The 14,232-nt window shown below is 39.3% G+C and overlaps 1 protein-coding gene across 1 annotated transcript in view; it reads left to right on the forward strand.

Annotated features, from left to right (window-relative positions):
* RYR2 (ryanodine receptor 2) overlaps positions 1 to 14,232 on the forward strand; it is a 517,690-nt gene that overhangs the window by 355,815 nt on the left and 147,643 nt on the right. Inside the window, exons 59-62 of the mRNA XM_049697219.1 lie at positions 5,480 to 5,603; positions 6,161 to 6,276; positions 9,583 to 9,647; positions 12,024 to 12,145. Coding sequence (XP_049553176.1) covers positions 5,480 to 5,603; positions 6,161 to 6,276; positions 9,583 to 9,647; positions 12,024 to 12,145 — 427 coding nt within the window. The remainder of the gene's footprint in view (positions 1 to 5,479; positions 5,604 to 6,160; positions 6,277 to 9,582; positions 9,648 to 12,023; positions 12,146 to 14,232) is intronic.

Here is a 14,232-nt window from a genome sequence, read left to right on the forward strand (position 1 = left end):
GTTGTTTGGCCTGAGACATCCAGCACTGGAATTTGCAGGCATTTAGATAGAGCCAGGTCTTGGTGCTGAGATGAGGACCTCCAGGAGGCCTCACTCTGATTGATATTCCCTGGAGTCTGAGGTTCTCTGTTAGTCCAGTGGTTTGGACTCGGAGTTCCCACCACAGGAGTTTGGACCCGACCTCCGGCCTGGGAACCAAAATCCTGCAAGCTTCATGGTGCAGTTAAAAAAAAAAAAAAACAGAAAGGGAAGAAAGGAAGAAGAAAAGGAGCAGTAAAATATCAAAGAATAAAAAACAAAATAAAATTAAGAAGATAAAAAGTATATTAGGAAAAATAAAACTATAATCGAAACAACTGCAGCCAGGTAAAATAAAACCAGAACAGAAAAAAAACAGGTGGGGGGGGTGGCAACACACCAAAAGGAGAAATCACTAACAAAGTATAAAGAATAAAATAAAATTAGAAAAATAAAAGATTTATTGGGAAAAATAAAAATATAAAAGAATCAACAACAGTGGATCAACCAGGTAAAGCAGAACCCCAATCTGAAAGAGGAAAAAAACAAAAAAGCCTTGGCTATAGGGATAGGGTTTAGGCAGTGGGTGGAACTTAGGCAGGGGCGGGGTTTTGGGTGGGCCGGGGCCTCTGCTTAGGACCTGCGCAGAAGTGGAGAGGCAGCATGTGGAAAGGAGGGTCTCCGGAGTGTGCAGTTCTGGAGTTTGGAGGTAGGGCCCTGAGTGAGGGTGTGTGGGTGGAGTTTACGGCCAGCACGTTGGAGGGGGTCTCCGAGTACAGAGGTGGGGCCCTGGGTGGCAGTGTAGGGGCGGGGCTTGGGCTCTGAGCAGCAGGAGGGAGGCTCCGAGGGCAGAGGATTAGGTCCCAGCAGCCTCCCGGGTGCCTAGGTGGACAGGGAAAGCACTGGCCCCATTCCCCTCCGTTCCTTCGTGCCCCTCCCCCGCTGTCTCCCCCAGGGTCTCCCCTGTAGCCACTGGGGTGCCAGCCACCCTTCAGGGATGCCGGTCCCGGAGGTCTGGGCTTTACTTTTGCTCCCCCTTCCCCACCTCCCACTCCCTCAGGACCCACGCGGCTGCAGGGGGCCTCGGTGGGCAGAGGATCAGGCCTGGGGATCTCAGCAGGTTCCTGAGGGGTCCAAGTGGGCAGGGGAAACCTGGCCACGCTCCCTTTTGATCCTCTGCCCTCCCAGTGGTTCCCCAATTTCCCCCTTCGGGCCTGGGATCCCTTCCCCTCAGGGACGCTAGTCCCGTCCCGCCGCCACTTCTCCTCCCCCTTCACTCCCCCTGCACCCCGCGTCCTACCCGGTCGCTGGGGGTTCCTCCCGTCCCCTCAGGTGACCGTGGTCCCCCACTGGGGCCTGGTAGATGCCCTAGTTGTGTGGAGACGCGAATTCTGCGTCCTCCTAGGATGCCGTCTTGACTCCGCCCCTCTTATATTCTTTTGCTTGCTCTTTTCTGCTGTTTTTATTAAATACTAAAACAACCTAGTATTCTCTTAGTCATTTCTCGAATCTTTTCTTAGTTTATTGAGAAAATTATATTTCTTAATATAAATATATGATATTTACATAAATATTTTCTTCAGTTTAATGCATCTGATGATCTCTTTCATTGTTATTTATTCAGTATTAGCTGAATAAATCAGCAGCATTAGCTTTAGATTATACACATATTGTTTATAATGTGTGTGTGTGTGTTTTCTTTAGTTACTTCCTATGTGGGTCTCTTTCCCCCAATGAGAATATAGTTCAGGTTCAGGGCCACAATTTTGATTACTTTTGTCATCCTTATTGTACAGCTCTGGACACCAGGAAACTCTCTATTTCTTATTTATTGATACAGGTAAGAATAGAGAAGGAGATCATTTTGGGAGGTGGAGATATTTCATAATGAAAGGAATAGCTGTGATATTGGAGGGTGGTACCAGGCAACCAAGCACTAGGAAACTGAGTAAAACAAATTAGAATTGGGCATAGAAATGAACAAAAAGGATTCCATATACCAAAATTGCCTATTCAAGAACTTGGCTCAGGGCTAGACCTGTTTTTCTAGAAACACTCCATCAGTGTTTGTAAAATGAATGATCAGTTGTTTGATTGGCTGATGGATGGATGGAAGGATGGATGGGTAACTGAGTTACAGAGTTATAGAATTTTCACTTAGGTTATTGAAGGAGCATTGTCCACATAACTAGTTAACAAAATTACTATTTGTTCCATGAGCAGATTACATGAAAAAAATTCAGTTTTGTTTTCTAAGTGTGTTTCAATCACTATGGTTTGGTTACAACTAAAAGTAATAAGCGGCTATCTTAGTACTCACTTCTAGTAAGTATGCTAGAAAATCATCATCCTTTAATTTCTGGGCCAGCCATTGGGTGTCCTACAGTCAGTGTTTTCTTTGAAGCACATCACTCATAAATGAGGCATCTGTACCTCTGCATCCAGCTTGTACTGGTCCAAATTCATACTGTGTAGGGGGGAGACAAGCATAGTTGGAGCAAAGGCTGAAAGGTGAGGTGGTGAAATTAGTATTCTTACCCCATGAAGGCTACCCTTTCAAAGGAGAAAGGGAATTGTTTGGCACTAAAACAGCAGGCCAATAGGAAAGGTTTTGAAATATATAGCACTGGATCTTGGTTTTTAAGTTATTGGGGCTAAAGGAAGGAGAAATGATTCTTGAAACCAGAAAGGCTTGAGACTGTGGACAGTTTTAGGACAGAAGCTGCAGGTGTCTTTTCTCCAACGTGCTCCCTCTCCTGGAGACTTTGACAGCCAACTTGTGTCCTGACAACTCTGCGGGTGGGAGTGTGGGAGAGGCCTGTCACCTACTGCATGTCTTAGTACCTATGGGGTGTGTGTGTGTGTGTGTGTGTGTGTGTGTGTGTGTGTGTGTGTGTGTGTGTGTGTGTGTGTGTGTGTGTGTGTGTGTGTGTGTGTGTGTGTGTTTGAGAGAGAGAGAGACATTGAAAAATAATAGGAAAGAGACAGAAACAGCAGGAGAGAAGAGAGAAGCCAGGAAGTCAGGAATAAGGAAATGACTTGAAATAGCCATTTAGTCATTTAGACACTTGGACAACTAAGAGAGTCAGTGCCAAACCTGCCCACTTTTGTTTCAGCCCCATCCAGGGCTCAGGGCTCTGGGCTCTTTTATCATCCCTACATCTATGTGCAGAAGATGAATCTGCTTTAGAAAAACCGGGAGAAAATTTCCTCTTTTGCTCACCCAGGTTGTCTGTTCCTCAGTGCCTTCCCAATCTGCTTTAAGACGCTAGCAGAGTTTGGGGGAAATCAGGCAGTTTAAGGAGTATGTCATGAATAGAAAAAAGGAGTGAGAGTCCAAGAAATATTATCCATGCTCCCCAATTAGTGAAAAATGTAAAGAACTAGCATTTCTTTTTATTCTTCTTTCCCCACTACCACGTATTTTGGGCTGCAATGATCTGTCACTAAGGACAGTGCTGGTGTCAAAACAATTTTGACCCTTTAGCATGCCTGAGTACACAAGCCAGGCAGTATGTCTGAGGCAGAGTCCTAGGAATTCCTGCGTATTTATTCACCTCTCAGGTTTAGCTCATTTCTTTACCTCCCTTCCACATAATATCTATACTCATGTTGTAAATAGGCAAGATCAAGGTAGTCACACTGCCATTAGCTGAGTGGCACAGCAAAGGACATCATTTCCAGTCTGTTGGCTGACTTCAAAGAACCCACCCTGTCTAGTTCTGAAGGGTTTTAGAGTCAGAGCGTACTTTGTGTTCTTAGGATTTTTAAAGTTTAGGCTTTATTCATTCTCTCTCTCTCTCTCTCTCTCTCTTTCCCTCTTCCCCACCCCCCCTTGCCCCTCACCCTTCCCAAAGTAACCTATTAGTGTCTGACCTCCCCCCCGCAGATCATTGTGGATTACAAATTAAGTTGCCAGTTTCTCTAGGAATAATGAACTACATGCAATAGTGGAATTTCTAAATAGGTTATGACCGCAGCATGATTAAATTAACTGTTTGCTTCATAAATTTTTTCATAAAATATGCTTTTAAATTCTATCTGTGATTATGATAGAAGTCAAATTTGTTCTCAGTGGGCTTAGTAGTTGATTCTATATCCTTCTTGCTGTCCACAAAATGTTTCTTAGTATCACATAAGAATTGTATTCTACTGACAAGTGTATTATATTACATTAATAACTGTATCATACTGTAAAATTACTGATGGCTTCTTAATATGCTTCGTGTTAACGTGGTAGTTCCCGACTCTCCCTTTGCATTTGTGGTGTATAGTGTCACCTAATGGTCAGAAGGTTCAGTGCGTGATTGCATTTCTGTAGATGGCGCTCTCAGTCAAAGCAAGCTCTAGGAGAGCATGGCATTTTCTCCTTTGTCTTTTTGTCTGCTTATTTCTTGTGTGGGACCGATTCAATATTTATGATTGTTTGGGGAGCTCCTGGCTTAACCCCATCGGACAGGGATTTAATAGTCTCTATGTTGTCATCATAATTCAAACAAAATAGTTGTTTTTTTCTGGTGTTCCCTTAGCAGTTGTATTTCAAGGAATTTCAGCATCCCGCATAAAATATATTCCTATATGTGTTTTGTAAACTTTAAATTTGGGACATACTATGCTATGCATGTTGCTGCTGCTTTAATAGCATTCCCTGTATCAAATCTTAACATCTGGAATTACCAGTGCATTTTTTGAAATTTTTATAATTTTTACAAAAAATTTTATAAAATTTATAATTTTATAAATTGTTTTCTTTTTATCAGTTTTTTTAAGTTTAAATGCTTCCCAGAATTTTCAAATCTCAAAGAATGCTTTTAGTATTTCTTACCAGAAGAGGTATAGTAGAAACCTAGGTTCTTGCCAAAATTCTGAATCAAGTACATATGTTACTTTTATTAGATATTTAAGAGCAATCAACTTGTACCTGCAGTCTAAGTATGGGTTTTGTATATTTAGAAAGATGTGACCATAAAGTACTCTCTGATCTGGGAGGCATAGTAAAAATTCCATATTTAAGACATTTTTTTCTCTTCTCTCTGTGTGGTGGCAGATGAAGCATATTGCCTGAAACATGCCTTGTAATTTTCCTGGATCCAGCTGTGCATGTTTTGGTGCATAAATACACTCTGCATTTGGAGTTCCAGTGGAGAGGAGAACACAGCTTCTTTTCCTTCCTTGTGTGACTGCAGATGTCATTGGCATTTGAAATTACAAATGCCTGTATGTTCATGTTTTAATTGCCTCTTAGAAGGCATAAGCACAGTCTTTTTTGAACAGGTTTCCTAAATTAATTGGAGCATTAAAGGCACGAGAGAGGGAAGTGTTATATGAGTCCTATATATCCTGTGTATAAGTGAAGGACACCAGAAGTTCTGTAGTGCAGTCCTATTATACATGCAGCCGTATCTCATTTCACATTATTTTCTAATTACTATGCTGTGTTCCTGTCTTGACATCCTCTTAGGAGGTGGAAACCATCCCCTGCTGGTACCCTATGATACACTGACGGCCAAAGAGAAAGCCAAGGATAGGGAAAAAGCACAGGACATCCTCAAGTTCCTGCAGATCAATGGCTATGCTGTATCCAGGTAAAAGTACACCTACTCCAGTTACACATTCTCGTTATAAGACTGAATATTTAAATATCCCTGTCAGATTTAAGGCTGAAAATGAACTCAGTGATCTCTTTAAATTTTAGAGCTACTGTTTAGTATGTTCAGAATATACGTGTCAGAAACATTAATGCCCTTAGCTGTTGTGCCACATAATTGAGTTCCTTACACTTCTTATGTTAAGTCCCCATCCATCATTTAGGCAAAATCCCTAGGCAAACATGACACTCTATTTTTCTAAATGCAACATTTTATTACATAGCAATAGTTATTTAGTACAGTTTTATATCAGGTGCAAAGTATTTTTTATAAATTAAATCTTTTTTGTTTTTACCTACAAGAATATTAGCTAACCTTGCAAATTTATCTGTATCTCTGTGTGTGTATCTATACCCATCTATATATTGCTATATGTAAAATGTTAAATATACTTCTCTCTATATAGGTATTTAACAAAATATATTTCGTTTTTACCTTACCTTCTAACAGTCTTTGTAGATGTTGGTTTCCATTTTTCCTTTTTGCTTTTCTAGAGGATTCAAGGACCTGGAATTGGACACTCCTTCTATTGAGAAACGATTTGCCTATAGTTTCCTTCAGCAACTCATTCGCTATGTGGACGAAGCCCACCAGTATATCCTGGAGTTTGGTAGGTACCATAGTCCTATTACTAACTGCCCAGTTTTTGTTATTCTTAATGTTTACAACATCAGGAGATAGAACAGCATAGACTACTGGGATGCTTGTGGTCTGCTCCCGGATGGTATAAACACTTTCTATCCATCATAATACTAATTTGAGTCTAAAAGTCAGTAGGCAAACTCATTTTTAAGGATGGGTAAATTTTGAGAACTTAAAAAAAATCTAACATGTAATACTTTTCTCCTTAAAATGTTTATTGGCATTGATTTTTCATTTTGAAAGATACATGGGATGGACATCAGATTTTAAGGTACCCTCAAATCTTTCCTTATGAAATTAATTTCTCTGCTCTTAAAAAAAAACTAAACTAAAACTCTATGGATTCTCCAAATTTCTAGACAATGTAAAGGCCTTGAGTTTAGCCTGTGCAGCGTTACACATTTATATTAGAGTATCTGCAATACAGAATACTTGATTATTCTCTTAGAGTAAAAGGAAAGACCTCTTCCCCATCTGGCTCAGTGCCATCTAAGTACAAAAAGAACTCCTTATTTTAAATCTAAGATTCAGAACAGATCATCAAGACAGCCTCCTCTCACTTCTCTTATTTTGTGTTTATCCTCAGCATTGTTGAATTAAAATTCAAGTTGTCAGTTACTCACCTTTGTGTCAGATCCCCTTCCAGCCACTGGTTGGTATTAGGATATAAAGGAGTAGAGTTTGGTCCTTTTTGAAAGGCCGTGTGCTCTGCTGGTGGTGCATCTTCTTGTTTTCTTTTCCAGTTTTAAGGTTCTCTTTCTGTTTTTGTTTTGGTTTTTTAACCCTCATTCTTTCTGTTTTCAGCCCCTTTCCTTGGGGCCCATAGTCCTAGATCCCTTAGTGATACATCAGCAACAGACCCCTCCTAACCAAGGGCTTTTTTTGCTGCTGTTTTCTTAGGATTTATATTAGTTTTCAGCACAGCATCAGATTAAAGTTTATAGAAATTCGAGCTCTGGTATTTTCTTGTTCCTGGCCCCTGGATCCCCAATATGATTAGAGATTTTCTACTTGAGCATCGTTCTCTTAAAGAACCTCCCTCTTTTTCCACCTGCCTCTTTAGCTACAGTACAAATGCTATATTTTTCCTCTCTTAACCATCTTTATCATAAAGGCCAGTTATACAAACTAATCTATAATATGCAGCCTCTTTGTAACTCATCCAACAATATATATTGTTAAATATGATAGTCACCTTGACTAGTAGCCAAATTAGTCTGAATGAAATTTGACCAAAGAACAAGCATGAGGCCATGGTGAACTTTTGAAGCTTTTATGCACAAAGTTAAGTGTTGACATTTCTAATCCACATTTAAAAGTATCTGTATGAGTAGCAGCTCTGGGATCCAGCGTTTTTTTTTTTTTGATGAGAGAGGAGAAGAGGGAATAAAGAGTGATCGTTTGGAAAGGGAATAAGCAAAGTTTTTGCTTAGGTATGGGTAGCAGAAACAGAACTTTGAAGGGTAAAATGTGTTTAGGCTTTGCTTTATTGACATTATATTCAAGTTTCTGAATAAACCTCCTAGGACAGCGTTTGTGTGTAAGGAGTGGTGAGTAGCTAACTACAGGGCAGATTCACCCACTTCACACATTTCTTTCTTTCTATAGGATAGAGAAGGTATTATGAACAGAATTCTGTGGAGAAATAAGGTTAGATTAATATAGAGCCCAACAAAATTAGTTTTTTGTTTTTTTTTTACAATTGCTGATGTTACCTGTTCCATTTTCAGGTGGCTTTGGCAGGGCAAATTATGTACAAGAATTCTGTCAAGAGGAGAAGCAGAGTTGAGATTGTCTACACGATCATTTGTTTTCATTTTCATTTTTCATTATTACTAAAAACCAAAATTTCTGTAATACCGTCTTCTTTTATCTTATACTTTATTGCCTTTGCAACACATCTTTAATATATTCATTCTTAAACATAGACTCATGGTGATGGTAAGAATATGCCTGTGCCTTTTTTGAAGTTTTGTATTACATCACAGATCATACTCTCTCCAAATCTTTTCACATTTTCTACAGAGGCATTTTTGTTAAAATATGTAATGAAAGGAAAGATATTTCCTATTTAGTTCTTTGAAATATTAGCAGATTTAGATAGGTACAAATTTCTGTCTCAGTAACGTTTATATGAGAAGGTCCCTTAGGTGGATCCAGCCATTCTGCATAATATGCTTGAGAGAGTTTTAGCGCAAAAGTGATTTAAAAGAAATTGAAATTCGCAAGCATTGAAAAGCCATTATTTTCTTTTACTTATTCATGGGAAGAGCACGGTCTGATTTTACAAAGTATTACCTAAGTTCTCTAAAAGTTATCCTGAATTTATGCTTAAGATTTAATAAAGTGTATTTCAAATTGTTTATATTTCTATGTGCAAAAGAACTTTTTCAAGCAAAAGTCAGTTTGATTCTTATAAAATATGGAAGCTCTGTGTACAGATTTTACTGAAACCTTATATCCAGTTCTGAAATTCTTAGCTCTCCAATCTGTTCTGCATAGCATCGTGGTTATTATAGTTTATTGCTACCTCTTCTATATGTATGAAACCTCCTTTATATGCATGAGGGAGGTAGGAAAGGCCACCTTCTAAGCTAAACGCATTCAGTCAATCAGTTCTTAACCTTGAACTCATTTTCTACACCACGGGGAAAATCCAGGGCTTTTTGCTTTGCTTATGGAAATTATCTTTTGACACCGGTGAACTTTTTTATTCTTTAGCAGAATGTTAATTTTCCAACCTAGTATTACAGCTGTGGTCCTCCCCGTCATCACAGGCACTGGCTTCCTGAAATTTTTCCACTGGTATATTAATATTAAAGGCTGTAACTTGCAGTCACACCAAGAAGTCACTATCTTTATTTAGAGGTCCGTGTTAAAATCTAACAAATTACGTTTACTTATTTTCCACTCACTTTTCTCACCCCAGGGAGCTTCTTTCTTACTGAAAGAGAATGTGGGATTTTCCTGCTAAAAATGTGGGATTTTTACTTTATTCCAGTTTCCTCCCTACTTGTCAATCAGATCTCAAAGCTACACCAGTATGTTTGTGCTTGTAACCACATGTATGGGCTGTCTCAAGAGCTTTTTAATTTTGATTTGGGTATGTTTTTAATCTTTTTTTAAATTACACAACTGAAGTTAGCCTTTATATTTTTGTATTCAGTTTAGTGGGGTAACGCATTTAGCAATGTGTTCTAAACTTAGCATTTGGGGTGAATATCTTGCAATGTTTGAAGTGCAACATGTACCTAAAAACTCTTCATGTCTACAGATGGTGGCAGCAGAAGCAAAGGAGAACATTTCCCTTATGAACAAGAAATCAAGTTCTTTGCTAAAGTACAGTATACAATCCATCCTGTATTTCCTTCAATATGTTTGTTTACCAGATATACTCTTTAGATCGTTGCCTCTTTATGGAATGCACTTGTCTCCAAATGTGAATTCTACTCTAACTAAATATTCTGTGGCATGAAAATAACTGCATGGATCACGTGGGATAAAAGTGCTCCCAGCACCTTTGGTCGTGCTTTAACTCGCTCTGCTCTCCGTACCGTATTTCTCAAATGACTTTATCCTCTGTGAAGTCTGACTCAGAGTTCTCTTTTTTGGCTTTATCCTATGACATAAAGGAGAAACATCTATTTCCTAACATTTGAATATTGTTCTGATTTAAAATTTTTAGATGAATATTTCTTTGTTATAGAGGAAAAGCATGAGTTAATTTATCAGTGGGTATAAGAACCTATACTATAGAATCCTTGTGGGACCTGAATCCTACTCAGAAGAGGAAAACTGAGGCTCAGAGAGGATCAATTGTTCATATTTAGAGTATATCCCATGATTTTTATTTATTCCGTTTAATACGAATTTATCAAGAATTTGCTGTGTGCACACTCCAGCCAGTACGGGAAGGAGATGAAGAGTTGCAGAGTGTCCACATTGGGTCCATTCACGTACTCAGTGTTTACTCTGAGCCTAGTCTGTGCCATGCATGGAATTATGTCCTGGAGATTCACTAGCACAAAGACAGAATGCCCTTGGGAAGCTTTCCTATTTACAATATGTTTTAGTTAACCCGAAGACCTAATGATTTCCGCCCATTTCCTCTCAAAGTACTTGCATTTGGTGGTTATAGGTCATTTACAAAATGACATATTATTTTGACTGATTAATATTTGGTTTCTATTATATGTTTTCAGAGTTGTACCCTTTACTGTAAGGGAGATTTCTCTTGTCTTTTCTTTCCACTCAGTCTTGCACCCCAAATCTGTATCCGTCCTCTGAAGTCTGTCTTGGGCTGCACATTGCTGGTTATCTGTTCTGCTAGGATGTAATCGCCCTTGAGAACCCGTGATCAGAAGTGCTGTATTCATGGCCTCTAATCACACGTTTAAAATACATTCTTGTATTTCATTGCCTGTGCACTCAGCGCCCCTAGTGATTTTGTTTGCAGATGCATGCCTAATGTGGCTTACTTTCTACTAAGGCTGTGATTCATTCATTCACATATTTATTGAGTACCTATTATATGTCAAACACTAAGTTCAGGCAGTGTCACCACTTCCTAGGAAGATCACTAAAAGCTTTTGTATTCCTATTATTAAAAAATATACCTACCTTGTAGGGGAAAAATGTATTTAGACAGGCTTGAGTCTAAATACTGGTAATGCCAGTTATTATTACTTTTTTCATTTATTTATTCAACAAATATTTATCTAGCGCTTGCTACAGGCTTGCAACAAGGTCCTAAGCGCTGGTGCATCAGTGGTAAATGAAACAGAACAAGCAGTAGTCATAGAGGCCAGGAGAGGGCTTTAATGGGAAACAAACCCAGAAATGTTTCTTTCTCTTGTGTGCCTTAGAGACCCTTAGGGAGAGAGACTAACCCCAAAAATCATACATATAAAATATAAAATTGCAAATGATGTTCAAAGACCAGAGGATACAGGGAGTTTATCTAGTTGACAGGCCAGCAAAGGCTTATCTGATGAAGTGCCACTGCACTGAGGCCTGCAGGAGGAGTGAAGTGAGTGGGTTATGGGGTGTGGGGAGAGCATCTCAGACAGAGTGAGTGGCAGGCACAAAGCCTGTGGACGGAGGAGGGGGAGGAATTGGCCAACAGCCATCAGGATTAGAGGGCAGAATCGGGAGGTGGGCTTTGACAGAGGCCAGGTAAGAGCTTTGTGCGGGTAGGTAAGCGGCAATGTGACTCTGAGTAAATCATTCACTTTCTACATCTCAATTTAATACCTAGAAATCAGGGATGATGGCCGCTACCGTACAGAGTGGTTACTGGGATACATGAAATGATAGCATGTCAGTTACAATCCTCAGACATGGTAGAGACTCAGTAGAAGGTCATCACTGATTATTTCTGAACCTTTCAGGCACGGAACTGCATGATGTGAAAATATTAAGACTGTTTCATTTTGAGAAAATATTGAGGCTAATTTCAAACCATTGAAAATCTGATGTGTTTTTTTTATAATTACACACATGCGCGCACACACACACACACACACACATAGGGACTGGAGACAGCAGAGTGAGACTTAGGAGAGGCGTGCTTTGAAACGGTGCTGACTGGCATGGCTGTGGCTATTGGGGACTTATTGCATGTGGACAGAACTCTGGCTGCTCTAAAAACTCAGCACTCATTCATCCCCCGGAAGAGTCCACTGTGTAGATCTGTTTTCTTTTCCTTTCTTTCAGGTTGTTCTTCCTTTAATTGATCAGTATTTCAAAAACCATCGTTTATACTTCTTATCTGCAGCCAGCAGACCTCTGTGTTCTGGAGGACATGCATCAAACAAAGAGAAAGAAATGGTGACTAGGTAAATAGCTATAAAAAATAAAGACCGTTGTTTAAGTGCATTTCCTTTTGAGAACGAGCATCTCAGGTTCTTGAAGCAGGATCATGCGAAGAGTTCCCACCCATGTTCCCCGGCCCCTGGCCCCTTGGAATCAAACACTATGAGAAGGATGGTTTTGGCAAGTTAATACATGTGTTCTAGGTGTTGAGTTTTCTTATATTTTACTGCTAAATGTAACGCTGAGTAGAAGGAACGAAATACCCAATACAGAATCCACAAGTAGAGGCTGGAGAGGCATCAGTGTATTTGTATTTTTTGTTAAATGATACTTTTTAACATTGGATTCCTGAAAATGTATTCAAATCGAATGTTTTTGCCAGCCTGTATTTTTCAGCAGAATCTCATTTTCAGAAATTATAACTTTAAATTTTAAAAAATTATGAGCCATCTTGGGATAAAATGAAGTAAACATATACACTTTTTAAAGTTTTCTGCTCACACCAGTCAAGCCAGCATCCTAGCAGTGCTTTCTTATTTCTCTTTAAACCCAAGTATTCTTTGGGGATTTATTTGTGATTCTGCTGAGGATTTCAAGTTTGAGTCCTCAAAATTCTGCCAGCACTTAGTATACATGAGAATCAATTACTGAGAAAGCCTTCTTCTGTATTACATTGCACAGGAGTCCAAACCAACTTTTAGATTGTATTTGAGAAAACTTTCTATAAAAATGAGTACCCTGTATAAAGTAGAATACAGGCTTTCCTTGGTCTTGACATTTTTTAGTTATCTATTGCTGTTTAGCCGTATTATCACAAGTTTAACATCTTAAAAGAATATGCATTTATCCTTTCACAGTATCTGTGGATCTGTCATCAGAGGCTTGCCTGGGAAACAAACCTCTTTTATTTTCTTAAGACTTTTTTTAGAGCAATTTTAGATTCGTAGCATAGACTTGACTTTAATGATATGTTGAATGGCAGTGCAGTATCAGCCTATTGGACAGGGTGAGATGACATTGAATATAGACTGTTCCCAGAGGGTTAAGAGGAAGTAAGATTCCTGCGGGGCATAGCACTGGGGGTGGGATCTTAAGCTCATCTCTGTACTCAAATTTATTGTCTAGTTGGTTGTCTACCAACAGGTAGGTAGCCAATCAGGTGATGTAAGATTGCAGCAGCGTTAAAAATGTTTCCAAACTTCTTCAAATAATAAGCTTCCTGTGAAGTTGATAAAATGGATGATAGTTAAAATAACAGAGAATCCATTCCAGTAACTTACTTTGTTTCCACCAACTGTGTTACCCGAAGGAGAGGGAAGGAAGAGCTACTTTCCAAGATGCAGATAACCCCCTCCCCTTCCCCACTATGGCATGGCCTTCCTTCCGCCTTCCCTAGGGGAGAGAGAGACCCATCTCTCCTCATTTCACACGCGCACTCATCCACACCACTGGCCCCATTGTTCCCCTGTGGATGGTGAGTGTGCACAGTAGCTGGAAAATGCCGCAACACCAAGTTATCATTAAACACTGTGGAACCAAGGCTACTGCAAAGTCTCCTAGTCTTTCCTGGCCAGTTAACCTTTGTAACAGAAACTTTGTTCCTAGAGGGTGTTGTTAATTTAATCGCATTCATTAACATAAATCAAAATACAGTTGGAGAATATAGGGAAAAAAATGAAAAAAAATTATGCAAGTTCTGCTCTTTCCCTTCCCCTTTTATTGTGTCTTGTTTTCGCCATTCATTTTTCAGTTTTACTCTAAGAACTGTTCACTAACTACAGAAGTAACTAACTCTCCTTTACCAACTATATCCCTCATAGAAGAAATCAGAAGAACATCACGATTCTGTGCTAGCCTCCGTTGATGTAGTTTTGGGGCCTTTAATAACACTGCCCCAGTTTTTAATGATTTCATCTTCAATTTTTTTCTTCACTTCTTGGAAAGAGGGTTGGTAAGTTTTACTTCTCCCACTAGCACTTCCGCAAAAGGGAATGTATGCCATTAAAATTTAATGTATGCCATTAAAATTCCAACACACAGGAATGAGAGACATAACAACAGAAGTATCTGATTTCTTCACAGTACTTTAATGCCAAACATAGCTAGAATT

Source organism: Orcinus orca, chromosome 14 (genome assembly GCF_937001465.1).
Source record: "Orcinus orca chromosome 14, mOrcOrc1.1, whole genome shotgun sequence".
Classification (NCBI taxonomy): domain Eukaryota; kingdom Metazoa; phylum Chordata; class Mammalia; order Artiodactyla; family Delphinidae; genus Orcinus; species Orcinus orca.